Below are 24539 nucleotides of genomic sequence, written 5' to 3'. Positions count from 1 at the left end.
AAATCACTTCAACTTTATAAGATTTGCAGGGCTATCCACAGAGGGGTCAATGAAAGATAGATATTTAGATGCTTTATCTGATATTAATCCCACCATCTCGTCCTATGTATTTTTAAAGCAGCAACATAATACTGCAATTTGTTAACTTCTCCCCTGCTTAGTGTATGAAAACTCTTGTGTACTGCTGCAGAAATAATGGACATAACACTGACTAAAGCAACTTGGAATAGCAAATCTAAAATAGCCATAACATCCAAATATAATTCCACACAACTTTTGCATGAGTCTAGGTTTAATTTGCTTTACAGGACAGTTGGCCAAACAATGACATTTATCATAAAAATATCCTCTCCATTAAGCAAATCTCATTTTTCTTTCCAAAAGAAAATTCAATGTATACTCTGAGCATTCAGTGGCTCATTTTCAAGATTAGCCCACACAGATTTTTTTTTTGTAACAAAACAAAGCAATTCAGTTAAAAAATGCAGACCAATGTACTGACATAGTCATATTGCTTTTGGCTATGTTGACTTTAAAAACCATGCCAATTTTGCTATTTTTCTTTAGGTTTTATTAGAAAAAAGCAGCAGATCAACATTACAATTCAGAGTCTAATCTAAATATGCACTTGACAATGAAGCACATCTGAATATGAAGTGAAAAAAGATTCCAGAAAACCTTCAGTTTTGCCAGTCTCCTGCTAGCCAAATCATGTATCTTTTCTGCTGGCTTTCTGATGACTGAAATCAAACAAGAAACAAAAGATTTATTGCTATGAAAACAAAACTGTAGTACAGTAGTATAGGTCTTGGGCGCTAAGTGTATCCTGTCAAGTTAACTTAATAATTTCAAAGTGTACTTAAACCTTTTGTTTGGCCATGAAAGACCATAAGCTGACTGACCCAAGTAGAAACTGAAACAGAAGCTTTGGACACAAAAAAAAAAATAAAACAAAACAGTTAGACAGCATGTTAACCTCCAGTTTTCAGACAGTAATAAAAAGATACAATTCCAACAGCCAAGAAATTAAAATAAAAAAATGAAAAAAGTTGACCTGACATTCAAGAGCTATGTTTATTCTTATGCTCGCTTTTTTTGCACCCAAAAGAATTTTAGACTCACCAGAAAAAAAAAAAAAAAAAAAAAGAGTATTTATGGACTATCTCACAATTGAAAAAGAGAAACAATTGTCTTTTGACTTGGTTATTTTCCCCCACTGAGGTATAAAATCTACATATAAATTTGATACTTCACTATAACAAATCGTACTTTTCATAGTTCTGATTTAGTTTCCATTAAACCCTGTTTACTTTTTGTTTTTAAATCACAGAATTCTTATTTCATGTTACTGAATCTGGTTTCCAGCTCTCTCATTTATTTGTGAATCTATATTTAGTAGTCTGGTTACCACTGCTAAACCAGGGAAAAAAAATCTTGGAACTTTCTTCATTACAACAGCACTTTCAGCAGAGTTTACTGATGTGCAAGCAAACTACAACGATATGCAGCTCTTCAGAGAGATTATTTCATTGATTATGTTTCCACTGTCCAAACGTTCTCAAAATGACTTGCTGAAAGAAATTTTTTCGATCTTGTAAACATCAGTGGGCGCAGTTTCACTAGTATGTGTGGTAGTTTCACATCCTTATACAGGAAGGCTGGTTCACAGCTACTGAGAAGCTGCAGGAGTTCTAACAGCTGATGAACTGTGGATTCTGCAGAGCAGAAGATTCTGTTGCTACTTAACAGTGTAGCCCAAGTATCAGCCGAGGTAGCCCAGTCAATTTTTTGCTTTTTTTTTTTAGAACCTCTCAGAATATTTCTGGAAGGGTGACATTGCGAAGCAGCCACTGCTGGGAGCGGCTGCCATTGCAGTCTCTGATGCTGGGTACTTGGCTGTCCTCTTCGGTGGCTTTGTCCAGGCACTGGTTACTGTTCACGTGCAACAGGGTTAATTTCTTGAAGACAAAACAAAAAGAAATTAGTTTTACAAAATTCACCAGGCATAAGTTCACCAAAAAGTTTCTAGTGGCCATTAAAATTCTTCCACAGGTATGTAGGAACTAGACAAGACCCCTTGGTTACTGACTCCATGTCCCAATCCTAAAGAACACTGAAACACGCTATTTGATGTGGTAGATATTAAAAACAATGCTTTGTGAAAAACAGAACAGTCTGAACTTTTAAATCACGTTCTTTATCAAGCAATATCCACCATTCTTTAAATAGGACTATATACCTAGGGATATTTGAGGAGTTAGAAATTAAAGTTTGGTAAGATATACAACTTCAATTATTAGTTATAAGAGAAGCTTTGATCAGAATGAACACGTGAAATATGTATTTGAAAGTACACTTTTATCCTCAGCTGGGGACACAACACTGACCTTACATTGTGTTCTTTTAGTACTATGTTCTTTTTTAAAAAATATGTTCTTTAAAAAAAAAAAAAAGATGTGTACAAGTTCACATACATATGTATCTTTTGCAATACCTACTAATCTTACTTATGCAATCTTCCATACACCACTCTGTCTACCTCCGCACTATCCTCATGGACAACAGATCTTCAAAAGTTGCATTTCCTGCCACTGTGCTGTGGGTACTCATCAGTGCATCAACTTCTCTATGGTACTGACAGGCATTACTATCAGTATTTCTTCTCTCACTCAGCAGCGCTACTGGACTGACAGAAAAGTGGCAGAACAAGCAGGCCTTGTGTGCACAAGCAATGAAGGGTAAAATAACCCCCAACCAAAAACCTGAGCACATTTCCTCCGCTCATACAGCACATGAAGAACGAATGAGACAGTTGGAACAGACATAAGCAAACAAATAACTAACACACAGGTTTAGGTTTTGCTTCCCCCTCCTTTCTCTTTCTATCTGGTAGACACCAAGGGAAAGGGGCTTCTTACATGTCTCCTGAACAGAGGCAAAAGAAAAATAAAACCTACAGGAAAATCATCCAGCTAAGCAGGCAGGAGTTCTTGCTAAGTACTCCCTAAATTGTTTTTGTGTTTTATTAGCCAGCTTTCAGTAAAGTTCTGAAGGTTATACCTAGATTTTCCACTGGCAGAATGAAGAGAAAATACAAATACAGCCAAATCTATGGCTCAAGATTGACACAGGGGAAGTTTTACTGTCTTTACTGTTTTACTGTCTGTGTCAATCATTGCAAGACAGACTACTGCATCTTCAGACACCTAAGTGCAATGTTCTTCCCAAATGATAAAGTAGAAACAAAATAAAAAGTACTTTGGTGAATCGCTGCCATGTAGTAATATTACTCATCTTATTTACTTAAGTCATGTGAACTAACTACATTAAAAACAAGAATGAATGGTTCCCAAGATTCAAATTTAATCATTTAAATTAACATTTAATCCTGAAAGCCTTCAACAGCTTGCTTCAGTCTCCTACCAGCAGCTGCTAGCAACGTGCAGAAATTCAAGTAAAGATCCACCATCTTCCACATTAACTACCATCCTAATGAAAAAATCATCTTTCATACATATTTCCTTTTAGTCTTAAAGGCTGTAGGTTTCATTAACACCTCAGCTACTAAAATCTACAGCAAGTCTATTTAGTTAGAAATACCTTGTTAGGTATGCCCAACCCACCCTTATTTCTTTTCTTTCTCTCGCTCTCTTTTTTTTTTTTTTTTTTAATCTGTGAAATTACTTTTTAGTAGCTAAATATCCACATGTTCTCTTTATAAAACAGTTGTCATGATTATACTGGCAAGATTCTCCTTCCACAAATTGTCTCACAATTGTCTTTTGCAATAAGTGATTTTAAATTAAGAAGTTTTAGAACTATTCCTTACTAACTAGCCATGATTTAAGTCAGAGTTCTTGACAGCACTATATCACAAGGGAGTTTTTAGAGCTTGCAAATCAAATTAGTGATGAATGGATCAACAATCAATGATTTCTAGATCTGGCAGTTCAACATGTGAACTTCAAATAAATTTGAACATGATGTACAAGAAAAAGAATAAATTAAAGGTAAAATTAAAATAAAGCTGCTTTAAGCATCTCAACCTTAAACATATCATGATTAGAAATGTAAAATCTTCCTTATAATTTTGGGATGCTGATTTTTTAATTAGAGAAGTATTTCCTTTTAACCTTGTGCAAGATAAGATACCAGGTGACGAATTTGTCACAAGTTTGTTAGCATTAACTTTTACTGGTCCAGAAGATACCTGGAATACTTTTCCATTGTTAATCTCACTGTAACACAACACTACACTAGCAGACTAATCTTTCTCCAGAGGACCTAAAAAGCACATTAAATATATTCTTCTAAAAGCTCCCCCAAAATTCACCAGGTAATTAAATCGATACAGATTGATTTAATGTCTATTTAGTGATTACACAATGAATTAATAACAGAGGGAACATAACCCTGACCTTGTTTCCTGTTTTGACTGTCCAGTAGTGGTTTCACACTGGAATATGTTGCTCTGTAGGTTCATGTAAAACGCAAGTTGTCACAAGTCATTAGAAGACTTACCACTGGATCATATTCCCAAAGCTGATTTCCTTTTAGATGGTGGCACTTGAGCATCGTTACTGGGCCATTAAGTTTGGATACATCTAAACACAAATCATCTGTTCGAATTTCCTTGTTGGCAGTATATGAGAAAACCTAGACAGAAAAAGAATGAGAGGAACTGGAAAAAAAGTTCAACTAAAACTTCCTGGGGCAGGGGGAACATTTGTGCATTACTTCATTGATATCCACTAAAACTTTCAGGGTTTTATTCTTTTCCATTCAGCGTGTATAGAAAGATTATGGTGGGGTTTTTTAGGGAATAAATATAAACACTATACGAACAAGCTCTTCAGTCAAAACTGACATTTTTTTTAATTCTAGACTGCTTCCTGTACAGAAACAGGAGAATCCCCAACACAGGTAATCCCTGTATACTGAAAAAAACCCCAACATCAAGAATTATTGACAAAATAGAACAAAAACCAAGATGTAAAATAAATTCCAGAACTGACCCCCAGAAAAATGTACATTATAAACAGCGTTTCAGGTACAGGCATGTTTGGGTTTTATTTTTAAAGTAATAATGCCAATAAGGACATCTAACCAGAAGACAGTCCCAGAGAACCTACAGGAGGTGAAAAGTCTTGCTTGCAGCAGGTCTCCTTTCTCTCCTCATTTCTTTTTTGACTTGAAAGTTGATCTAAAACCTATTACAATAAGGCCTCAAAAATCTACAAATGACAAACCACTCAAGAAATCTTCTTATGCATTTCCTCTTACAGGCATCTTTTTCAGCAAGGGTTTCCTAAACTTTACCACTTTGGTATATTTTAAAGATAACTACTGAAAGAACTGAAGAATTGTCCCAGTGAGGAGAAGTAGTGTTCCAAATAATTCAATATATTAAGAAAATAAAACAAAATAATCACCTGATTGCCACCCATTCCATGGCAGTTAAAAATTCCAACCTTCTCATTTTCTTTCCTTGCCATGTTATCCAGACATTGATTTGTCTCCACATTTCTTATCTAGGAGTGAAAAAGAGCACCTCACCAAAGGTTATTTTTTAGAAGAGAACTAGGTCCATATCAAACCACACTGGCACCAGTTTTCTCTGCCATACACCAGAGATTATGGGAATGAAATGTAAAATATAGCAGCAACTGTACTACAATGAGAAACCACTGTCTGAGACTCAAACTCCCAAGCAAATTCTCAAGCTACCAGGTTACAGAGCCACGTTTGTTTCTTTACTTTCTTTCAGGGATCCTTCCATCCTGGGGACTCTCTTTGCTTAAAGGCTCAGCTATAACAAAATGGACACAGTTGAGTCTCCAGCCCAAAACCTTCAGAAGTTTTAAAGCACTCTCCTAGGCATGGTGGGTTTAATTCCCTTTGAAATCATGGGTGACTGGTTTCAATTTCCTCACTTCTTAAGTTACAGCCTTAATCCCTGTATTACTATATAGTAAGCAGGCAGGGGTAGCAAGTCTCTTGATAGTCATGCAGCAGCATGAATGCCTGCTCCATTTTGTTAAAAGCGCTTCTTTTAAAAACAAACGGTACAAAATCACCCTACAATGTGCTCAATATTTGCCTCAGCGTGGCTTGTAGGGGAGAGTAGGTGCATGCTCATTTAGGAAAGCATCATCTGTACTACCTTTACAGTCACCTAAGAAACTTTAAAGAAAAAATAAGAGAAATGTCTAGCAAGGTTTAGGGATCACTGGAGTTTGCTGGTCACGGACGAGGGTTCTGGCGGTAAAGTTCAGAGCTATTGTTGGGCCAAGCCCTTGCTTGACCTGGTCTAGATCTTTAAGCAAAATTCTGCTCATACTCTACTTAGAGAATGTTATATAGAAAGTTATTCATAACTATAAGTTTCTGAAGGAATATTTCTAAAGCCTTTCTATGTAACATTTAGTATTGTAGCAAAAAAGGGAGAACATTCCAGTTACAGTACTGTATACCGAAGTTCAGTTTTCTGCCTCACTGAGAAGCCAGATGTATCATTTCACAAGGAACACAGGTGCAAGATACTTGGACTTTGCTGGAGATAACTTGTTTGCACTACTCAGTTCAGAACACAACTTACCTACCCAACGTAAGTTGCACATTAAGATATGTAGAATAAAATCTCACCTCTCCTAGAGAAAAGTAATGGCGTGGAATTTGGGAATCAGGATAAACGTTCTCCAGGTACCAGGAGAAAGGCTTGCACTGGAGCTTGCGTCTTAGTCCAAGTCGTGACGATATGTCCCCATAATCAACTTTAGTAACTCCTGTAGCAACAAAGAAAGTTTTGTTCAATGACTGCTAATAAAAGTTATGTACATCCACTTGATACAAAAATGATCAGTATAATACACTGCTTGCATGAAAGACTTTCTCTTTAGAAAATCATCTCTACACAACAAAATGTTTTGGTTTTTTTTTAATATAGCATTACACTGTTTATATTCTCAGAAAGAACATGTCAGTCACTACCTGTGACTTCTTTTTCCAGATAATTATAGAAAAGATGGAATCACTACATCCGTGCTACACGTCGATTTATTACCTGTGGTTTGTGGAACAATCTGAATGCAGTTGCTTACTAAGTTATCAAAGGAGCAAGGTTAAAACCATTACAGTCACTAACGCCATTCCATCCCCAATGGCAATCGGGGTGTATAACATGGTAGTCTCCTCTGGAGCAAGGAGAATTCCATTTTAATTTAATTCTGTAAGCCAGGTACCACCTGCTGGACCTTCACCATCTATCTAACTGCACAAAGAAACAGTCAGAAAGCAGCCTTCATACAGGGAACTAATCCTTTAATAATTCAGTATTTGTTCAATATAACTGCAGCATTTGCAGGAAGTACATTCACCATTAGACTGTTATCATTTTTTGTGGTATTTTGCTTGCCTTTCTTCTCCTTTGCTTCTCATTTATCAAAGTGCTCATTCTTTCTGTACCTTCCTACTGCTTTGTGGTTATTGTAATTCCTTCCAAAGATTAATTTGTGCAAGTCCCATCTGCAGACAGGTTAAGGAAGGTGTGCATGATCAGTAGATATTTTTGCCTGACCAGCATTAAGCGCTAGTCATTAATATTCCAGTAATACTGATTAATTAAGGGTAGAATAATTTCTAGTTTTCAGGCATCATGGGTTTTTTGTATTTTCCACACTACACTCCATAACACACAGGCCAAAAGTAATATACTACAAAAAAACCCAAAAAACAACAAATAAAACGAAAACCTAAACCAAAAAAGAACAAAAACAATTCCTAGCAATTTAAATTCCCCTCACAGACCACAAATATGGCTCAACTGGCCGCCACACTATAGACCTCCAGCTGCATACATTTTTCAGAAATCCCTCCACTTAGAGGACTGTGAATTACCTCTGAAATTGTTGAACTTTTGAAATTGAGTTCGAGACATTGTTAGCATACTGTGTTATTACATCGACCAACCAGAAGATGGTGTATGTCTACTCAATTAAGACAGATAACTGCCGTTTCAGCTAAATCTTTGTAAACATCAATAAAAACATTAGTAATTTCAGTATTCCAGAAATAAAAAATGTTACACAGGCTTTTTTTTTTTTTTTAAAATACAAACCTAAAAGGCTTTTTACAAAGATGTTTGAGAACTACACTGGAAAGGGAATGAAAGCAAAGGAGAGCTTGTTTTTTTAATATTTTGAATAGTGTGAATGAAATTTAAAAATCTCTTGGAATAGAATACCAAAAAACTTCAGTTTGGGCTTTCCAGTCACAAAAGAAATTCCAAAACCAAAAACCACAAGACAAAGAAAACCTCCAAAAAAACCACTGTTCTATCTTCACCAAAGCAAGTATTTGCTCTACACCAAAAGGAGCACTCATTCAAAAGATGATGAAGCAAGAAGAGAAAGGTTGTACCAACCACAGCTAAGTATGGAGTTCTTCGTTTTTCAGTGATAAAAAAGCTGCTGATGGATGAAACAGTTATCATGCCATCCTTACAACAACCTTACAGCACTCAAAACTATTTCATCAGTCTGCTAAATCGACCACCTTAAGAAAACAACACTGTTAAGGCTTTGTCACATCACTGGATGGCAGTAAGAATTAAAGTCACAACCATAAACAATTAAATGCAAAGTGACTTAATAGCATATGTGCATGCTGTTTCTTAAAGTATTTTAAAATGCCAACAAGTAGAAAGAAAAGTGGCAGCTGATTTTCTCTCTGTTACAATGCAGTAAAAGGTATGTATTATATTACATTTAACCATTTTTAGTCTGAAAGATTTTTTTAGAAATCCTCTCTTAAGTTAGGTTTGCACCAAACTATATATTGCCACATAACTGCAGTTAGCAGCAGGTTAGCAGATGGACCGAATAGCAGAACAGGTATAGTTGCCTTAGGGGTATCCTTTAAAGAGGCTGAATTACTCCATTTCCTAGATTTCTGGTACTTTATCTGTATTACTCAAAACTAGCTTGAGTGTTCCTATACAGTGCAGTGGCGGTCACTTACGGGTTACAGTTCTTTTGGGAAGGAAAAGAAAAAAAGGAAGCAACTAGGAAAACTGCAAAGTATAAAACATATAAAAATTAAGTACATGTGTAAATTGTTATTTCCTCCACAGACCAGTAAAGTTTATATACACATGAAAGTGACATATATCTTCCAGTGTTTTTGTACTTGTTTTTAATGGCTCAGCTAAAAAAACAAAACAAAAAACAAAGCACAAAACAAGAATTAGATCAAAACTTCCCCCCAGGAAAGAATTATGCCAGACTCCACAGCTATGTCCACAATCACATGCTTTTTTTTCACACATATATTTAAAGATGTACTAAAAATTAAATATTGATAAGGCAAAAACTACCACACAAAAAAAGTTACACCACCACCAGTTCTTTTGCACAAATAAAGACTCATCTCAGCAACAGCTTGTGCTACCACTATTCTTGAAGAAGTTTGGTATGCAGTACCAGACTACTCTGATTAGTAATATATAATGGTCTTTCCTTACACCTTTAGAAACACATACATATAATGATGTCTATCAGTAAAGTACTCCTTCAGATTAATTTTCTTTGTCACCTTATATTTGAGCTTCCTATCGGTTGTGCTGCAACAGTTCTGCCAGCCTCAGAACTTCAAAACAACTAAAAAATTGCTTGCAAAGTTCAACATGTGGCAATATATTTATGCTAAATTGCTTTGAAAGAAAAAGCAGCATATTTTGATCAAGACTATCAATTGTTCAATCATTTTCAAAAGCATGACAAGTATGAAAACTATTTCATCTAAAACTAGTCTTCTGTTAAAAATCATAGAACTTGTTTTTACTATTATGAAACTCGATAAGCAATAATAATTTTAAACCAATTTGAACAGTTCCATTATTTGCATTCCCAATTAATGCTAACAGGGAATACTAGCTGAAAACAAAACCACACAAATAAAAAAGTTATCCATTTCCAGTCTACCTATGGAACCTTGACTTACCATGCTTGCCTCAAGACAAGTGCATGCAACAATTAGAAACTAGGCCTACTGATGCAGTTTTCAGAATAACACATCTAATGTCTGCCTAGATGGCTCTTGCTCAGGTAATTCTGCAATGCTGTCTTTTCAGGCTTTCTGCCTTTCCACTTAGCCCCAGTGCAACAGAAGATACCTTCAAGGGCAAACTTTTGCTCAACAATAAAACTAATTTCTATACCAGCTAGATGAGGTTCTACCCGAGCTCACTGAAGTGGCTTTCTAAGATGCCTTCAGCTCGCCAGCTGGGATGGGAGAGGCTGCTCAATGACAAGAATGCATGCCGGACAAGGAGTGGGGGTACATGTAGGAGCTGGAACCCAGACTCACATGCAGAACAGGGAAACCATGCAGTCTGAAGGTATTCATGCTTCACTTTTAAACTGAGGATACCAAATTTTGCAGCTGTCACTTTATCATTAATTAGTAGTTAGGAGAGAAGGGCAGGGTGAGGTAGCTGTGGTAAGCCAGCCTAATGCTTTCAGCTTCTGCTGTGGAAAGGGGCAGCTTTCCCTTGCTCACCTTCAGATTCCTGCTGCACCTCCTGTGCTGCCACAGGGGTGAACTTAACCAGTGGAGAGCCAACCCACAGGACAAATAACCCTAACAGGTTTGGCAAGTCCAATCAGTGGACACAGACAACAGTCAACAAGTGAGGGGAGGTGAAGCCCTATCACCTGCCATGGAAAGCAAGGCACTCTCCTCACAGCAAGCTGTCAGACTGCCATCGCCATCTTGTGAAGCCTCACCTTGGACAATCTAGTCCTAGTATTTTAGGCTGGAGAAAGTGATGAACGGCCACCATTAGGAATAAAGAAGTGGCAGTGTCCACAGAACAGAATCACTGGAGCCAGGAATCAGATTATTCATCTGCATGTGCTGGACCCATTTTCTGAAAGCCTAAGAGGAAACGGTCTGGGAAACAACACCTTGCCGTAAAGCATGACTGTGAGGAAAACAGTCAGCTAATGAGAAAAGACTATAGCCAGTGCCATTACTGCCATGGAAAATAGCTGTTGTGTGCAATAAGATAGGTTTGATTTTAGTTGAGGAGCAGCTGCTGCAATACTTCCCTGCCCAACTACTCAACTGCCCTACCCAACCTAACCACTCCTAAGGAGAGAGGTGGCTTCTAAAATGCATTAAACCTTAAAACAGACAAGTAACAATTTCTACTAGGCTGTACTTATTACAGAAAAAAGGATTACAGGCTTATTTTTCAAGAGGGCAGCTTTCCATTTAACTACATTACATTAATAGTACAGTCTCTTGAGTCTCTATCATTCAAGCAGTAAGCCTTTTTTTTCCCCCCGCATAACACAAATTACATGAAGTGGGAAAGCTACCTGAAAATCCTAGGTTTGCTTTCCTGGACCAATCCCTCTGTGATTCAGTATCTTAGGGGAGCAGAATAGAAAGGATATAAAGGAGGAAACAAATTTCTTGTTAGCTAGGCTCAATGATGCCTGTCAGTATATTACCTCCCCCAAAATCCAATTTTCTCTTCCATGTCAACTAATAAGAAAAAACCTGGGTGCACAGCGGATTGCTTGTTTTCCTTGCTCATCTGCACCCAGGCTTGCAAACCAGCATCAGCTTAAAAATTCTCACCTCAGTCCTTGCAAGAACTCAAGACAGTGTCACAGTAATATTGAAAGTACACATTGTACTTGTACTAGCGAAGAGTTTCACAAGCTGCATGCTGTACTCTGCCAGAGGGCCACTACACCATCATTCTGTATGAACTAAACATTAAAATGTTTATGTTAGAAGGATACCTGGAAAAGCAGAGTATGGCTAAATGAGCCGATGCAGCAGAGATTCACTGAGTTTCTAAGACAACTATTGGCCAGAAAGAATTACTGAAATTCACACTGATGTTACTTGCTGTCAACGGGTAAGATCAGGGTCTGCAACACTCAGGTAAGATTGGAGATATATCAGAATAACAACAGCAAAGTGCTTGTGAACTTCCCAAGACAGCAATCCTTTCTAGTTAACACCTACCGGCTCTCACAACTTACGTGGATTTGGGGGGCGGGGTGAGAGGCATGAGTGGCACTGAGTACATTTATGTGCTCATTCTATGAACAACAGGTATTACATCATACCTAAGAATGACCCACAGTACTAACCACTCTTTTCACAGCCCCAGGCAACAAATCAGTTTCAGAGCAACAACTTCTTCAGGTACTACATGATCCTATTCTTGAAATGCTTAGAAATTCTATTAAACTTCAGTGCAGTGTCAATATGGACACACGTATAGAAATGAGATTGTGTGCCAGTTGGAAGGTGTAGATGCTCTTAAGAGGAGCCTGGCAAGAACACATCCCTATCCAGCAATCATTCAGTCTATCAGCATACTAACTATGCAGACATGCATCTTTTGAAAGGAAAGAAAATATACAGTGCAGTTAGACAACTGCTTAAGTTACTTTCACCATTTCAAAATTTTTACCCTATTCTGGTTTAGATTGAATTCTTTCATTCCTTTTCTCCAACAGCAGAATGCATGTATATTCCACAACACTGCAAAACTCTGAAAGTAAGTCCTATCAAAATAACAATCCTACAAAATTCAAACAGTATGACTCCTTTTGTAGCCTACACTTAACACATGAAACGGAAGGACTACAGAGATTATATATAAAATAACAGCCTTATCATGGTGTTCAGTAATGTAAATTTCTTTTCAACAATTAGATAATTTTTATAGTTAGGTGTTCCAGCTACTTTTTACATTTTAAAATCTTGCTTGACATGGATGCATAAAAGCAATCTTAACCAAAAATGATTGCACCTATTTAAATACAAGTTTTCTGAATATCTATACATGTCATGTTTGAATTCATAATGCTTCATTAACAACAACACAGGGCAGTAACCATAAGCTATTAGCTTCTGATTTCAGCTAAGCTTTGAGTAGCAGTAAGAATTATTTTTAATTAAAAAAAAAAAATCTTACACAGTCTTGAGTAATACATTCTCTTAAGACAAAAAAAGAACATAAATCTGCACAGTGACTTGTTCTCAACAAGTATTCTTAAAACCATTAATCTAAAATTTGACATTGTTCAGACTCATACTACATTGTATTACAGCTTTTAAATTTGAATACTAATGCAGGTTTGATAAGTCATAAGGAAATATTAGTTTTAAAGATACATTTTTGGAAAAGCAGACATGGTATATAGAACTACCACTTCGTATTTAAAGTCAAAAGCCTCTATTGTCTCAAGTATTTAGAAATTATGTCTGTTGTTACCCAAAGTTTGTCTCTTTTCGTTTGTTTTTTTGAACAACAACAACAACAGCAACAATATTCAGTAGTGGAAAGTAAGTAATCAGTATTTCCCAGGCTTCCTCTCTTTCCCTGATTTATTTTTTTTTTCCAGAAATTGAGTTAATAGTAAATTTGCTCTCATATTTTACATCCTCTTGGTTTTTTAACATCCATTTTATGAAACATAATAAATATCATACAGACAAGTATACTAGCAACCTGTTCCTATACTCTGGATAGTGAAGTGCAAACTCTACTAAGCCAAAAGATGTTAACGTTTTAATATTTAATAGGTATTTCTCATAACCAAAGGCCTGCTCACCTGGGGAAATGATGTAAAAAAAGTTTTTGAATTCATCCATCCAGACTTCTGCAAGTCGCCTGTTATTTTTGTTGATAATCTGCCCTGTACCTCCTGGAAAAGTGTATGGTGTTGCTTTCCTGAACACATGACCAACATGTGAACAAGTTACAATTTCCAAAGTGCCACCACACTGCCAGATCTGAAAGTGATAGAACAATTATTCCATAGCTTCAAGTTGTTAAAAAAAAAAGTTTAAAACTGTTAATCACTTGCTTCTGCTCGAGCTGGAGAAACAACATTAGTTGAGGTCTAGAACAAACACATACTGCATGGAAGAGAAACATATGCCTGTTTCCTGCTCAACAGATAAAGATGCTCACAAACATGAGTCAGGCACCATAATAAAGTGTATATCAGGCCTCGAAGCAGTAATGCATCAGCAAGGCTACTTTGGAGAACTGGGCAAGTTGACAGCATTGGGAGGAAAAGGCTCACATGAATCACAGGAAGTAACAGGTGGTGATCTGTCCAAAAAACTCTATCATAAAGTAGAATATACATGTAAAAACCCCCATACATTTCCCAACTAAAGATTCTGAAAATATTTGCATTTTTACATTGGACCTCTAAAAATGCAAATCCAGGAGGCTGAACTACTTCAGAAGTATCCACCTGTATATTCTGAGATAATAAGTAAACCAAAAGCAAATAGTTCAGTTTGGTAGGAACCAAAGCGAGAACACCACTGGTTAAGTCCACATCCAAATGAACAGATGCAATAATTAAGTTAGAAAACAGCACGAGGAGAGTTTGTAACAGAAGTGCTCACATTTCACTGACACATTAAACCATGCACTGATGATATCACCCTTAACTTATGCTACCCAATTAGCTTTTCTAACTGAACTCCTTTTGACACACAGCCATTCTTCAGAATGACCGTCCCAATCTTTTAATCACAAAGCTATGCCAACAATTCACCATGCACTTTTCACTAACAGCTACAGTCTTTACATATCTACATTGGAAGAACACGACAGAAGCAAAGTGCTAACTGCAACAGGGGAGGACACTGATGCAGGCAGCAGATCTGTATTTTACAGAACTCAAGATGCACTGTCCTGAGTAACAAAACACTGAAAAGTTTTACCTACCCTGAAAGAAATTTCTAAGTTTTCTCCACCCCAAATATCCATTCCAGCATCATATGTTCCAATTTCCTGAAAGTAATCTCTGTCTATTGAAAAAAGACCTCCTGCCATTGTAGGTGTCCTGGGGGGGGGGAAGACAAAAGGTAAGTGTCAGTCATTATGAAAACATACACTTAAATACATTTCACCCTTACACTGACAAAATATCTTTTTATTTCCCAAGTTTCTAACACATTCCTGCTCAGTAGGTTTCCATCCAAATTCAGTTACCATCGATGTACTTGCTAGCCCAAAATTTTCCAGGGATGGAAGCAGTTATTGACAGTTCTTCTTATTTTCTCACTTCAAATTGTAATCCAGATAAACAGCTCCTAGAAAGCTGCTGCAATTCCAGAGAAAGACTTCTGGCTTCAGTGCTGGTAATTCATAAAAAAGAAACCAGTTTCTGACAGGAAATTTATACTTCTGGCAACTGTTCTTGAAAAAGTTATGGGAGGCCATGAAGCGGCCTGCTTGCTTGCACTATTATTGCTTCATAGAAGAAAACTGTCGTCAGGGTTACATCCAGATTTTCTTTAAAAATTCCTTATTGGTAGAAAAAGAGAACTGTGCTGGTTTCTCCTAACTTTACCAACATCTCCCAGATTTCCACCTTTTTAGTCAACTAGTGTACAAATGGTAAATTATACATTAGGCTGATGACACATCTTTGCAGTTCAAGTACACAAATTACTCACACTTTTAGAATAAATTATTTTATATCACTAGTCATTTTCCTCAAATGCATTGGACTTTTTCTGAAGGACACAAAATATAAACCAGGTCACAATCTAACAAAACATTTATGTAGCTTTCTCCCCTAGAAAGGAAACTTGGTGGTGGTGGTGGGATTATACAATTAACCATATCCTCAGAAGAACTCTTGATTTCTTAAATGAAAAAAAAAACCCAAAACCCAAGAAGCAGTAAAGGCCATATCCTCAACTTTATGGTAAGTAAACATCGCCCACTTTTCAGAACAGGAAGGCCAGAAAAGGTAAGTTTGCAATTGTTAAGAAGTATACATTATACATAAGTTATCTTTTTTCTTATTACCTTTGCTACAACATCTGCATGACATCCTAGTATTAATTCACCTCTCAACCATGCACTTTGAAGAAATTACGTTTATATATGTATGCACACACACAAATACATACATACACATGTAAAAAATCGATGCACCTTTTCAAAATGTTGTTTACTTGTTTGAGTAAAAGATAAAAAAAGCCTCAATAAAAATCTGTATATTGGTACAAAAACTAGTTAAAAGCTAGCAATTTATCAGTAATTGACATAAAACTTAAAATTTTCTCAAGTCACAGGCTGACTGCTTCCTTCATTGCTACCAAACCAACACCAGTCCATGTCAAAGAACTTTTATGCTGTTCCTTTGGCCAGACAAAGATGATGCGACAACACAATTCATTAAGTACTCACTCACAAGATTAACGTAAAAAGGATATCATTAAACAATCATGTGAACACTAACTGACTTAATATTTTCTCATTACCTAACAGGAAGGGTTCGATCTCCTTTCCGTCGATCCATCTCTCTCTGAGGAACAGGATACCAACGAAAATTCAGCTTCCAGTTGAATCCACCATAGGTCATGTCAGACCCTGCCATATATTCAAAGGTGTCATCGCTAATTACGTCAATGATAGGACACACCACTGTTCTCCTAGACAAAGGAGAGAATCAAACCCTATTAATTAAATTGTCAAAAAAGATGGTGGTGTTTTTTTAATTTTGTTTTTAACACATGCAGTTTAAATTTTCATAATGCCATCTCTTAACAACTGTACTCAATAGATTATTATCATGAAACATACTCTCTGTCTTGCTAATTAAGAGTTAATTCCCCTAAAGGACAATGTGTTTTTCTGATACAATTTTGGCAATACTAGCACTTTTTAAAAATAATATTTGCATTATTACCAGTAATAAAGAATCATCTCTCTGCAGATAGAAAAATTGATCACAGCTTTCTCAGTGGTATAGTAATTGTATAGAAAACAAGGTTTTCATTTCTAGTTAAGCAAAGTAACTTGCATGTTTTGAAATTAAAATGTGGTCATTATGTCTGGGGAAGTATTCTTATATGCCCTTAGGACTAAGAAATGATAGCCATTGTTAACGAAGTATAACTACTGTATCAAAGTTGACAGAAAGAGGCCTCCTTGTCCACTCTCCTGACATTATTAAGACATACTCACAGAAACTAATCATCTTAAAAACACTTAAGAAACCATCCTCAAGCAGGCTCCCTCTCACAGAAAGCTCTGCAAAAAGATTCAGGGGTTGCAACTATATTTAAAGGACTTAGTTGAGCCATTTGCACAAATTTTAACAACTTACGTATCGTAGTCTCATAAAAAGTGTTTTAATAGTAACTTAAAGGTTAGTATTACATCAGCACAGTGCTGAACAAAGATTCATTATCTGAGGATTTTTCACTGTGTAATGCTGTATTTTGTAACGTTAAATTTTCAAAGTTATTTTAATCTATAACCGTAAGAACAAAACAGAACTGTAACGCCATACTTACATACTTAATATCTAGTCTATTTAATATGCTGCTCACTAACAGACTGGTGTGCATCTACAGAGTTACTGCTCAGATGTATAAATGTCCTATAAAGCAGACCATTCTCTCACTCCTTTTTTTTTTTCCTCTCAATACAATTTCCATCACACTATCATGGATATAAGTGCTGTGAGTATTGACTTAAGATAGAAATATAAAGCTATGATACTGCAGTGTAGATCAGTATGATTCCAGTAGCTATTCTAACTCTAGAAAGTAATCACAGAAAACCAAGTCACAGCACGTATTTCCACAATAGAAACACATTACAAAATAAAGAAAACGCAATGAGAACCTGAAAACAGTAAACCTGACAGTTCTTGTTCAGAGCGTTGGCATTGCAAGAGATTAGGGCTCCATCCCTTCCTCAATAATGTCTTCCCAAATTCGTGAAGAAACGGGCCAGGTTGCACACGGAAGACCTCAAATTCCACTGCTTTCTCAACTCCATTTGTGCTCAGGTCTTCTGCTATTTAACACACTATCCCACACTTCCCAATATAAGCTTCAATTTAGATCAAGTTTACTTTTTAAAAGCTGTACTGATTTAGCCTTTTATACTTACACCAATGAGCATTTATCCACCCCTTCAAAAAGTAGATAGTTGCTTGTAGGCTATATTGTAATACTTTGAACATTTCTTAATAACCAAAAAAACCAACATGGACCAAAGATGGATAATTACCTGTCAGCTTTGATCCTTGCCAGCAGAGGCTCAAGCCAGCCTACTGTACATTCACAATGAGCATCTAAGAAGGTGATGACCTGGCCTTTAGAAGCAGCAGCCCCCTTTAATCTGGCTCTAATCAATCCAGAACGCTGTTCCATTCGAATCACATGAACAGGTACTTTTAATTTTTTCACATAGCTCTCCAGCGGTCTTTTCAAGAAATCTGCAAAGAATGATCAAAACCATGGAAACTGTTAGTTACATAGTTAAGCTTTTCTTCCCCCCAACTCTCCTTTGAATGAAGAGACTTGAATTAAGAGACATTTCCTCATTTCTTTTCTTTTTCCTACTTTCCTCTGCTGCTTATTCTACACTTCACAATATGCCCTTCCACAGTTCCATGTGCTTCACTTGCTAGAGCTGGAAGTTCTTCCTCCTCTTCATTATGGAAAACATGGAAATGAAGAGAGTGTAGAATGCTTACATAGAAACCAGATGGGATAGGCAAGCTGTTATTATGGAGTAGATATGACTCTTACTTTCAAAAACATACACATAAGTGCTCTTGGACATAAAACTTCTCTACCAAGAAAATACAGAAAATGATCCGACTAGCTGAACATAAGGAATTGCCTTTTACAGGAATGTAACTTTTACAGGAACCGTAACAGGAATGTAATTTTTTTGAAAGCAGCTGAAAACATGCTCAAATCTTTTTTTCAATTTTGCTTTCTCTAGATTTTTCTGGCTAATATTTTTTCCATTAATTTATCACTACAACACCATAAAACAAAAATAAAGACAAAATAAACTATATATAAATGAGTATCTGTAACACCAACAAACCTCAGCTTAGCTGAGGAACAATTTATTCAAAATAGAACAGCCATAACTGACTACCGTATGCCTAGGGACTCAAAATTGCTTGCATTACAAAGAGCTGCTAAATCAACAAATTTCCCATTGCCAGGCACAGTTTTTGTCCATCATGAAAAATTAGACTATAATGGATGATGCCAAAGGAAGAACAAAGAACTGAGGGGGAACGCAACTGACAGTCACACAAACAATAACTTGCAGATCCGAATTTGTACAAAAAGAAAAACAGTCTTGTAACACAGCTACGGAATATATCAGATTATGCACTCAAAGCACATGGGAGTTGTACTACACCAGTGCAAAGCCTGTAGTAGGATTTAGCATAAGGTAGTAAGTACCTCATATAAGAATAAGCGTGACACTGGAGGGGAGGAAAAAAGGCACAGCATGAACTCTTAGTGGTTGTTTTGTAAATCTCAAGAGGCAGAGCTGACCTGAGGGTGATTACCATTCCTTACCACTGCTCTGGATGAATGAGTTCTAATTGCCTCCTCATTTTTTTCTGTGCATTGTTGGACTGTCACAAAAACCCACAGAAATAAGTTCTGACAGATCTTGCAAGCTGAACTGTGCTAAAAGAGCATAAAAGGTTGATAGATCTTAAATATTTGTCTCCAGAGAAACTCAAAGCAAGTTAATTCTTATTTTGCATATTAACAGAGACTCATAAATAAACGTTTATTAGTACAAACCAAGTGTACACGTCTGAACATCTTGCAGGCCTTTTGGGGTCGAGCACAGACAGATCATTTGGCTGAGGCTGTAGCAAACAATCTCAAATCTTTACAGTGTAGCTTTCCAAAGCCATGCATTACAAAGAACTAATGATAATGTTTATAGTTTTAATGTATATGGCTTCCATGACATACACAAAGAGAATAAAACGGCAAAACATTCTCTCTATGCTAACCATCTCACGAGCATGTCACACAGATCAGCATGTTCCTCTGCACATTTCAGGTGTAGTTCCAATAAGCTTTCTAAGTAGTTCTAACTACTTAAAGCTGAATGAATATAGGCTGTTACATTGGTCCTTGAACACAGAGTTACATTAACAGAATGGTAAAATTCTACCAGGAGGAAGAGAGGAAGAGACACGTTTCAATAATACAACTGCAGCCATTCAAGAACTAGCATAAAACAAAGTTGCATTACAGAAAACCATGGGTCAACATATTTAATATAAAATCCTAAGTCCTACCTACATTTTCTCAGTAAGGTATTTCAAATTTCAATTTATCTTTTCAAGTAGTTTTCAATTTTTTTTTCTCTAAGAAACAATCACAGATGTATGCAGTGTTTTCACTACGGTGGGAAGAGGTTTAAGATCAGTCCTTCTCCCATGTTTAACAGCGTCCATAAAAATATTCTGATTGAACACCTTGTTCAAAACTTCAGAAGTTTTCTTTTCCCAGAAGCAAAACACTGTGACAGACATTCAGTAACCGTGCCCTTAAAATATTACTATAGTTTCAGTAAAATAAGCAAAAAGGTAAAGCTTGACATTTCATCCCTACAAAAGCATGGAAGATAACTCGAGCATCAAGATTTCTGGTGCTCCTATACTAGCACCAGTTAGGGTTAAATGCTCAAATCTAAGTAGCTATTTTCCTTCCAGAGCACTGCTTCTTAGAGCAATACACATCCCTCACAAACTGCTTCCTTAGTTCAAGTAGCAAGAGGCTAGAGTTTTGGACTAGTCATACATCCAGAAACTGGTAATAGTTTCTTGTGAGGCAAGACTTGCTTTTTATTTTTACAAAAAAGTATTTGAAAAGTCTTCTAATGCAATAAATGTTTGGTCTATAGGAGATGCCAGAATCAAGCAGGAGAGATTATTTTCTATACAACCCTATTAGTCATATTTATACTAAAACTTGTATTAAACACTGGAATGAAAAGTTTTGTGCATTACAGAGTCAGTTGTTTACAAGTCATTCAGGATGACAGCTGCGTAAATTTTTAGCATTGCCTTCTATGCCTCAGAGTAAGGTTTGATAATATTAAAAAAAAATTACAAATCCACAAATACTTTTACTTGGGAAAAATAATAATTCATGTATTTTCAGAGGTATAACTTCACTTTCATTTAACTCTTTCTGCTGGATATTCCTTTCAAACTTTTTCCGTATCAAAAGGACGCATAATGCTACCCATGACTATGGACAGTTTAAAGAGTATCTTCTATGGCAGTAGCACAACTATGAAAGCCAAAAAAGTAAATCTATTCAGTTCAAGTCAAGTAAGTGCATAAATTGAAAAACACCTTGCCAGTTCTATTAATCACATCTATATGAATATAAATGAAAAATCTGGTTTCAAACAATTTCTTTTTTAAATTAAACTATACCAAAACACTCATTTTATCACATACAAGCATCCAAACACAGTTTTCAGAAATGTGAATACTTTTACAAGACATTATTGGCAGGAATTTAGTTTTGGTTAGGTTGCCTTGATCTGTATCTGTATAACCAACTTCTGTGAGTGTATTCTAGCCCGATGCAATCTGCCTACCATGCCTGGCCATTCAGTGCTGACCTAGTTTTAAGTACTGACTAATCCTGATTTCTCCTGTTAACTTTTTTTAACTAGTTAACAAAGATCAATACTTAAAAACGAAACATGCAATTCTGATCAGTAACTAGCGAAAAATGTTACAGATATATCTTGTTTCTGTGTGTGTGATGTTATTATGCAAATTCATTCTTCTAAGAGCATGACACTAACAGGTACAAAGTATGCTTCAGGCAGACTGAATGCCTACTTTATTCCAATTAAATTGACTCCGGTGCTAGAATTCAAAATAGCCTACTTAGGCTGAACATTATATTTTTTTCTGGAAAAGTCTGCTGGTTTAGTTCAACACAAAAAGAACACAAGTACATATACTAAACTTCATATCCTTCTGTTTTACTTAATCTAAAAGCATGCTTGCTGCAACGATAACAAGGTTTTGAAAAACAAAACAAGACTTTCAGTAATCATTGAAAATAACTACAAATAGAAGGTGCTTGAATGATCTGAAATGAAGAACACAGATTTCAAATTGAAACAGGTTCAATAATACCACCAAAAAAAGTCTGAAATGCTGTATCTTTCAGCCTGGAATTAAGTTCCCTTCCTTCTATTACCTAACCCAAACCCAGAAACAGTTATTTAGAGAAAGCCACATGGTTTTTTTCACTGGACTACAATTCTACTTCATAATGAGGACATGGCTGCTGCTATGTTAAACATTTTTCCTAAAACGGAAATTGAAGAGGTAAAGCAAAAGTCAGATAACGTCTACATTATTTTACTCTTAGCTTGCTCTTTATTTCTAGTTCATATTGAAAGCTGACCTGTAAAAATTAATCATTAGCACTGATCTGAATTAGTGCCAAGGACTGTTTTCATAAATGAAACAGACAACACTTGCAATAAACTTTGTTTTCCTAACAAGAGTCTGCACACAAAAGCTAACCAAAACAAATGTATTGTCTCTGTTCCATTAAGGAAGCATATACCTGTACAATAACCAGGTATAGGCACCCAGAACCCAACTATCAGGATCTGTGTTAAAAAGAGGATTGTTCCCTGGGAACAACTTCAAAAAAAGTGAGCAGTTTCACATGCATTAGAACCAAAGAAATGTGGAAATTTTATATAAAGGTTGAAAAAACACAAGAAATTGAGGGATGCAATTACAAATTCCCCACAAGTGAAAACAGTGAAAATTTGACCTTGTGCCTTTCTAAAAGCAAAAGTCAATCACACCTCTCACCTAATCTGGAACACATTTGTATGGCAGCCTTGCCCTTTGCATGGGCATTCCTCCTCTGCTGCCAGAATGTAATTGTGTTTAAGGCCTCTGTCCCTTCTTCCAAATTGCACTGAAATTGGCTGAAGCAGTTAAAGTTAGTATCAGGTAAGAAAGAAAAAGCAAGCAAGGTGCCCAAGAGAGGAAAGGAACACAGACTGATAAGAGTGCAAACACAATCTGAATGCACAAGCTATTCATCCTTAGGAAAACACGTTGGTCAGGTCTCAGTTTAGCTGATACTACCTTTCTTTTAGTCTACTCAGGTGCTCCACCACCAGCTAGCTGTACTTTAGACCTACATAGTTTGGATATGCTACGGCATCATACGTACACACAACCTGAAGAAGTTCATTATACTTTCTACCAAATTAGATATGAAGTGCAAAAATCCCCTCTTCTTCAGCTACAAAAACTCCTGTTAATGGTTACTATCATAAAACCTCCTGTTAACCACTGCAATCCATATGCCATTCTGCTACTTAGACCATAAGATCAGGAATCTAACGTCTCTCTTTGTACATATATGTCTAAACAACATCTCTTGTTCGAACAACAGTCAGCCACTTTACTCTGAAGTTGGAATTACCATAAGCAGTAGAATATGGATTTTGCATGACTGGAATCAAAAGTATCAGGCAGACACGTCAGCATGCTGGGCATAAACACCTTCCCTGACTAAAGCATGGGAATTCCTGCTGCGACAAGTAACAGCCTACAACTGGTGGCTGCTAAGACATTTTCTGGTGGCTTACTAGCTATTAGTCCTAGTAAAAAACTTTCAACGTAGAAAGATAGAAAAATAGGTGATTCAATACAAAAATATAGAAACGTTTTAGATTAAAAATCAACATAATACCCTCTCATGTCCATTTACAAACACAAGGAAAAAGAATATCCCTCAAGTTATACTTTATAATCCCTACCACCGAAGATTAAGCAAGAACAAGCCAAATACCAACTATTAACCAAAATTAAATATAAATTATTGTCTAGAAAATAATTATTTCCACTGTATTGTAATTCACAAAAAAAATACTAAAAGAGTAGAATCTAAATAAATCAGCTTCAAGTTTTGTCTATTAATTTCATTACACATGGAACATTTCATTCTGTAGCACTAGTAAAAAGCAGAATCTCTTACAGCATAGAAGTTGAGTTTCAACTTCCCTTGAACTGAATAATCAAAATTAATCCCTCTGAACACCAAGCTTAACAGTGGTAGTGACAGTGAATTTGGACATGTGTGACAAGCAGGCCTATTTACTATTATTCACCAGGTGATTCAGGTATTAAATGCCCTCAAGCTTTAGGAATGCGTTTAAACACAAAACATGAAAACTGTAATAGGATAATCCCACTAGCAAACACAAGCTCTACAGAGTCAACAGAAACATAACCAGATAAACTTACACTAGTTTTCAGCAGAGAATGATCCACCTGTATTTCAAAATGGGCATCGCTGACTCTGCCTTCCCCTGCCCCAGCTACTGTGTTACTGTCTCTTGCTGAGGAGAGCTAAGCCCGTAGAAGTCAGTCTCAGGTTTTGAAGTAAAAAGAGCAGCAAGCTAAAGCATCAACGTTATCATTACCTCTTTCACTGGCATCATCGACAAGGACAATTTCTTCCAGCATGTGTCGTGGTGACCGGTTTATCACACTATGAACAGTTCGTAGGAGTGTGCTCCAAGCCTCATTGTGAAAAACAATGACAACACTTGTAGTGGGAAGGTTGTCTACGTACACCTTTGTTTTACACCTATAAACAAAAATAAGGCACAT

General features: G+C 36.4%; 1 protein-coding gene across 3 annotated transcripts in view; it reads right to left on the bottom strand.

Moving 5' to 3' along the window:
- Positions 1 to 274: 274 nt before the first annotated feature.
- The window catches only part of GALNT1 (polypeptide N-acetylgalactosaminyltransferase 1), a 93040-nt gene continuing 68775 nt past the window's right edge, over positions 275 to 24539 (bottom strand). For all 3 annotated transcript variants that reach the window (XM_056333154.1, XM_056333157.1, XM_056333155.1), the window contains 9 exons: positions 24350 to 24516; positions 18092 to 18299; positions 16330 to 16500; positions 14780 to 14897; positions 13644 to 13824; positions 6646 to 6785; positions 5433 to 5531; positions 4522 to 4656; positions 275 to 1958 (listed from right to left, as the gene is read on the bottom strand). In XM_056333154.1, the coding sequence (XP_056189129.1) occupies positions 1812 to 1958; positions 4522 to 4656; positions 5433 to 5531; positions 6646 to 6785; positions 13644 to 13824; positions 14780 to 14897; positions 16330 to 16500; positions 18092 to 18299; positions 24350 to 24516 (1366 nt within the window). In that variant the 3' untranslated portion in view covers positions 275 to 1811. The remainder of the gene's footprint in view (positions 1959 to 4521; positions 4657 to 5432; positions 5532 to 6645; positions 6786 to 13643; positions 13825 to 14779; positions 14898 to 16329; positions 16501 to 18091; positions 18300 to 24349; positions 24517 to 24539) is intronic.

Source organism: Falco biarmicus, chromosome 3, assembly GCF_023638135.1.
Source record: "Falco biarmicus isolate bFalBia1 chromosome 3, bFalBia1.pri, whole genome shotgun sequence".
Taxonomy (NCBI): domain Eukaryota; kingdom Metazoa; phylum Chordata; class Aves; order Falconiformes; family Falconidae; genus Falco; species Falco biarmicus.
The sequence above is the reverse complement of the archived record's forward strand: the minus strand, read 5'-3'. Positions and strand labels throughout refer to the sequence as shown.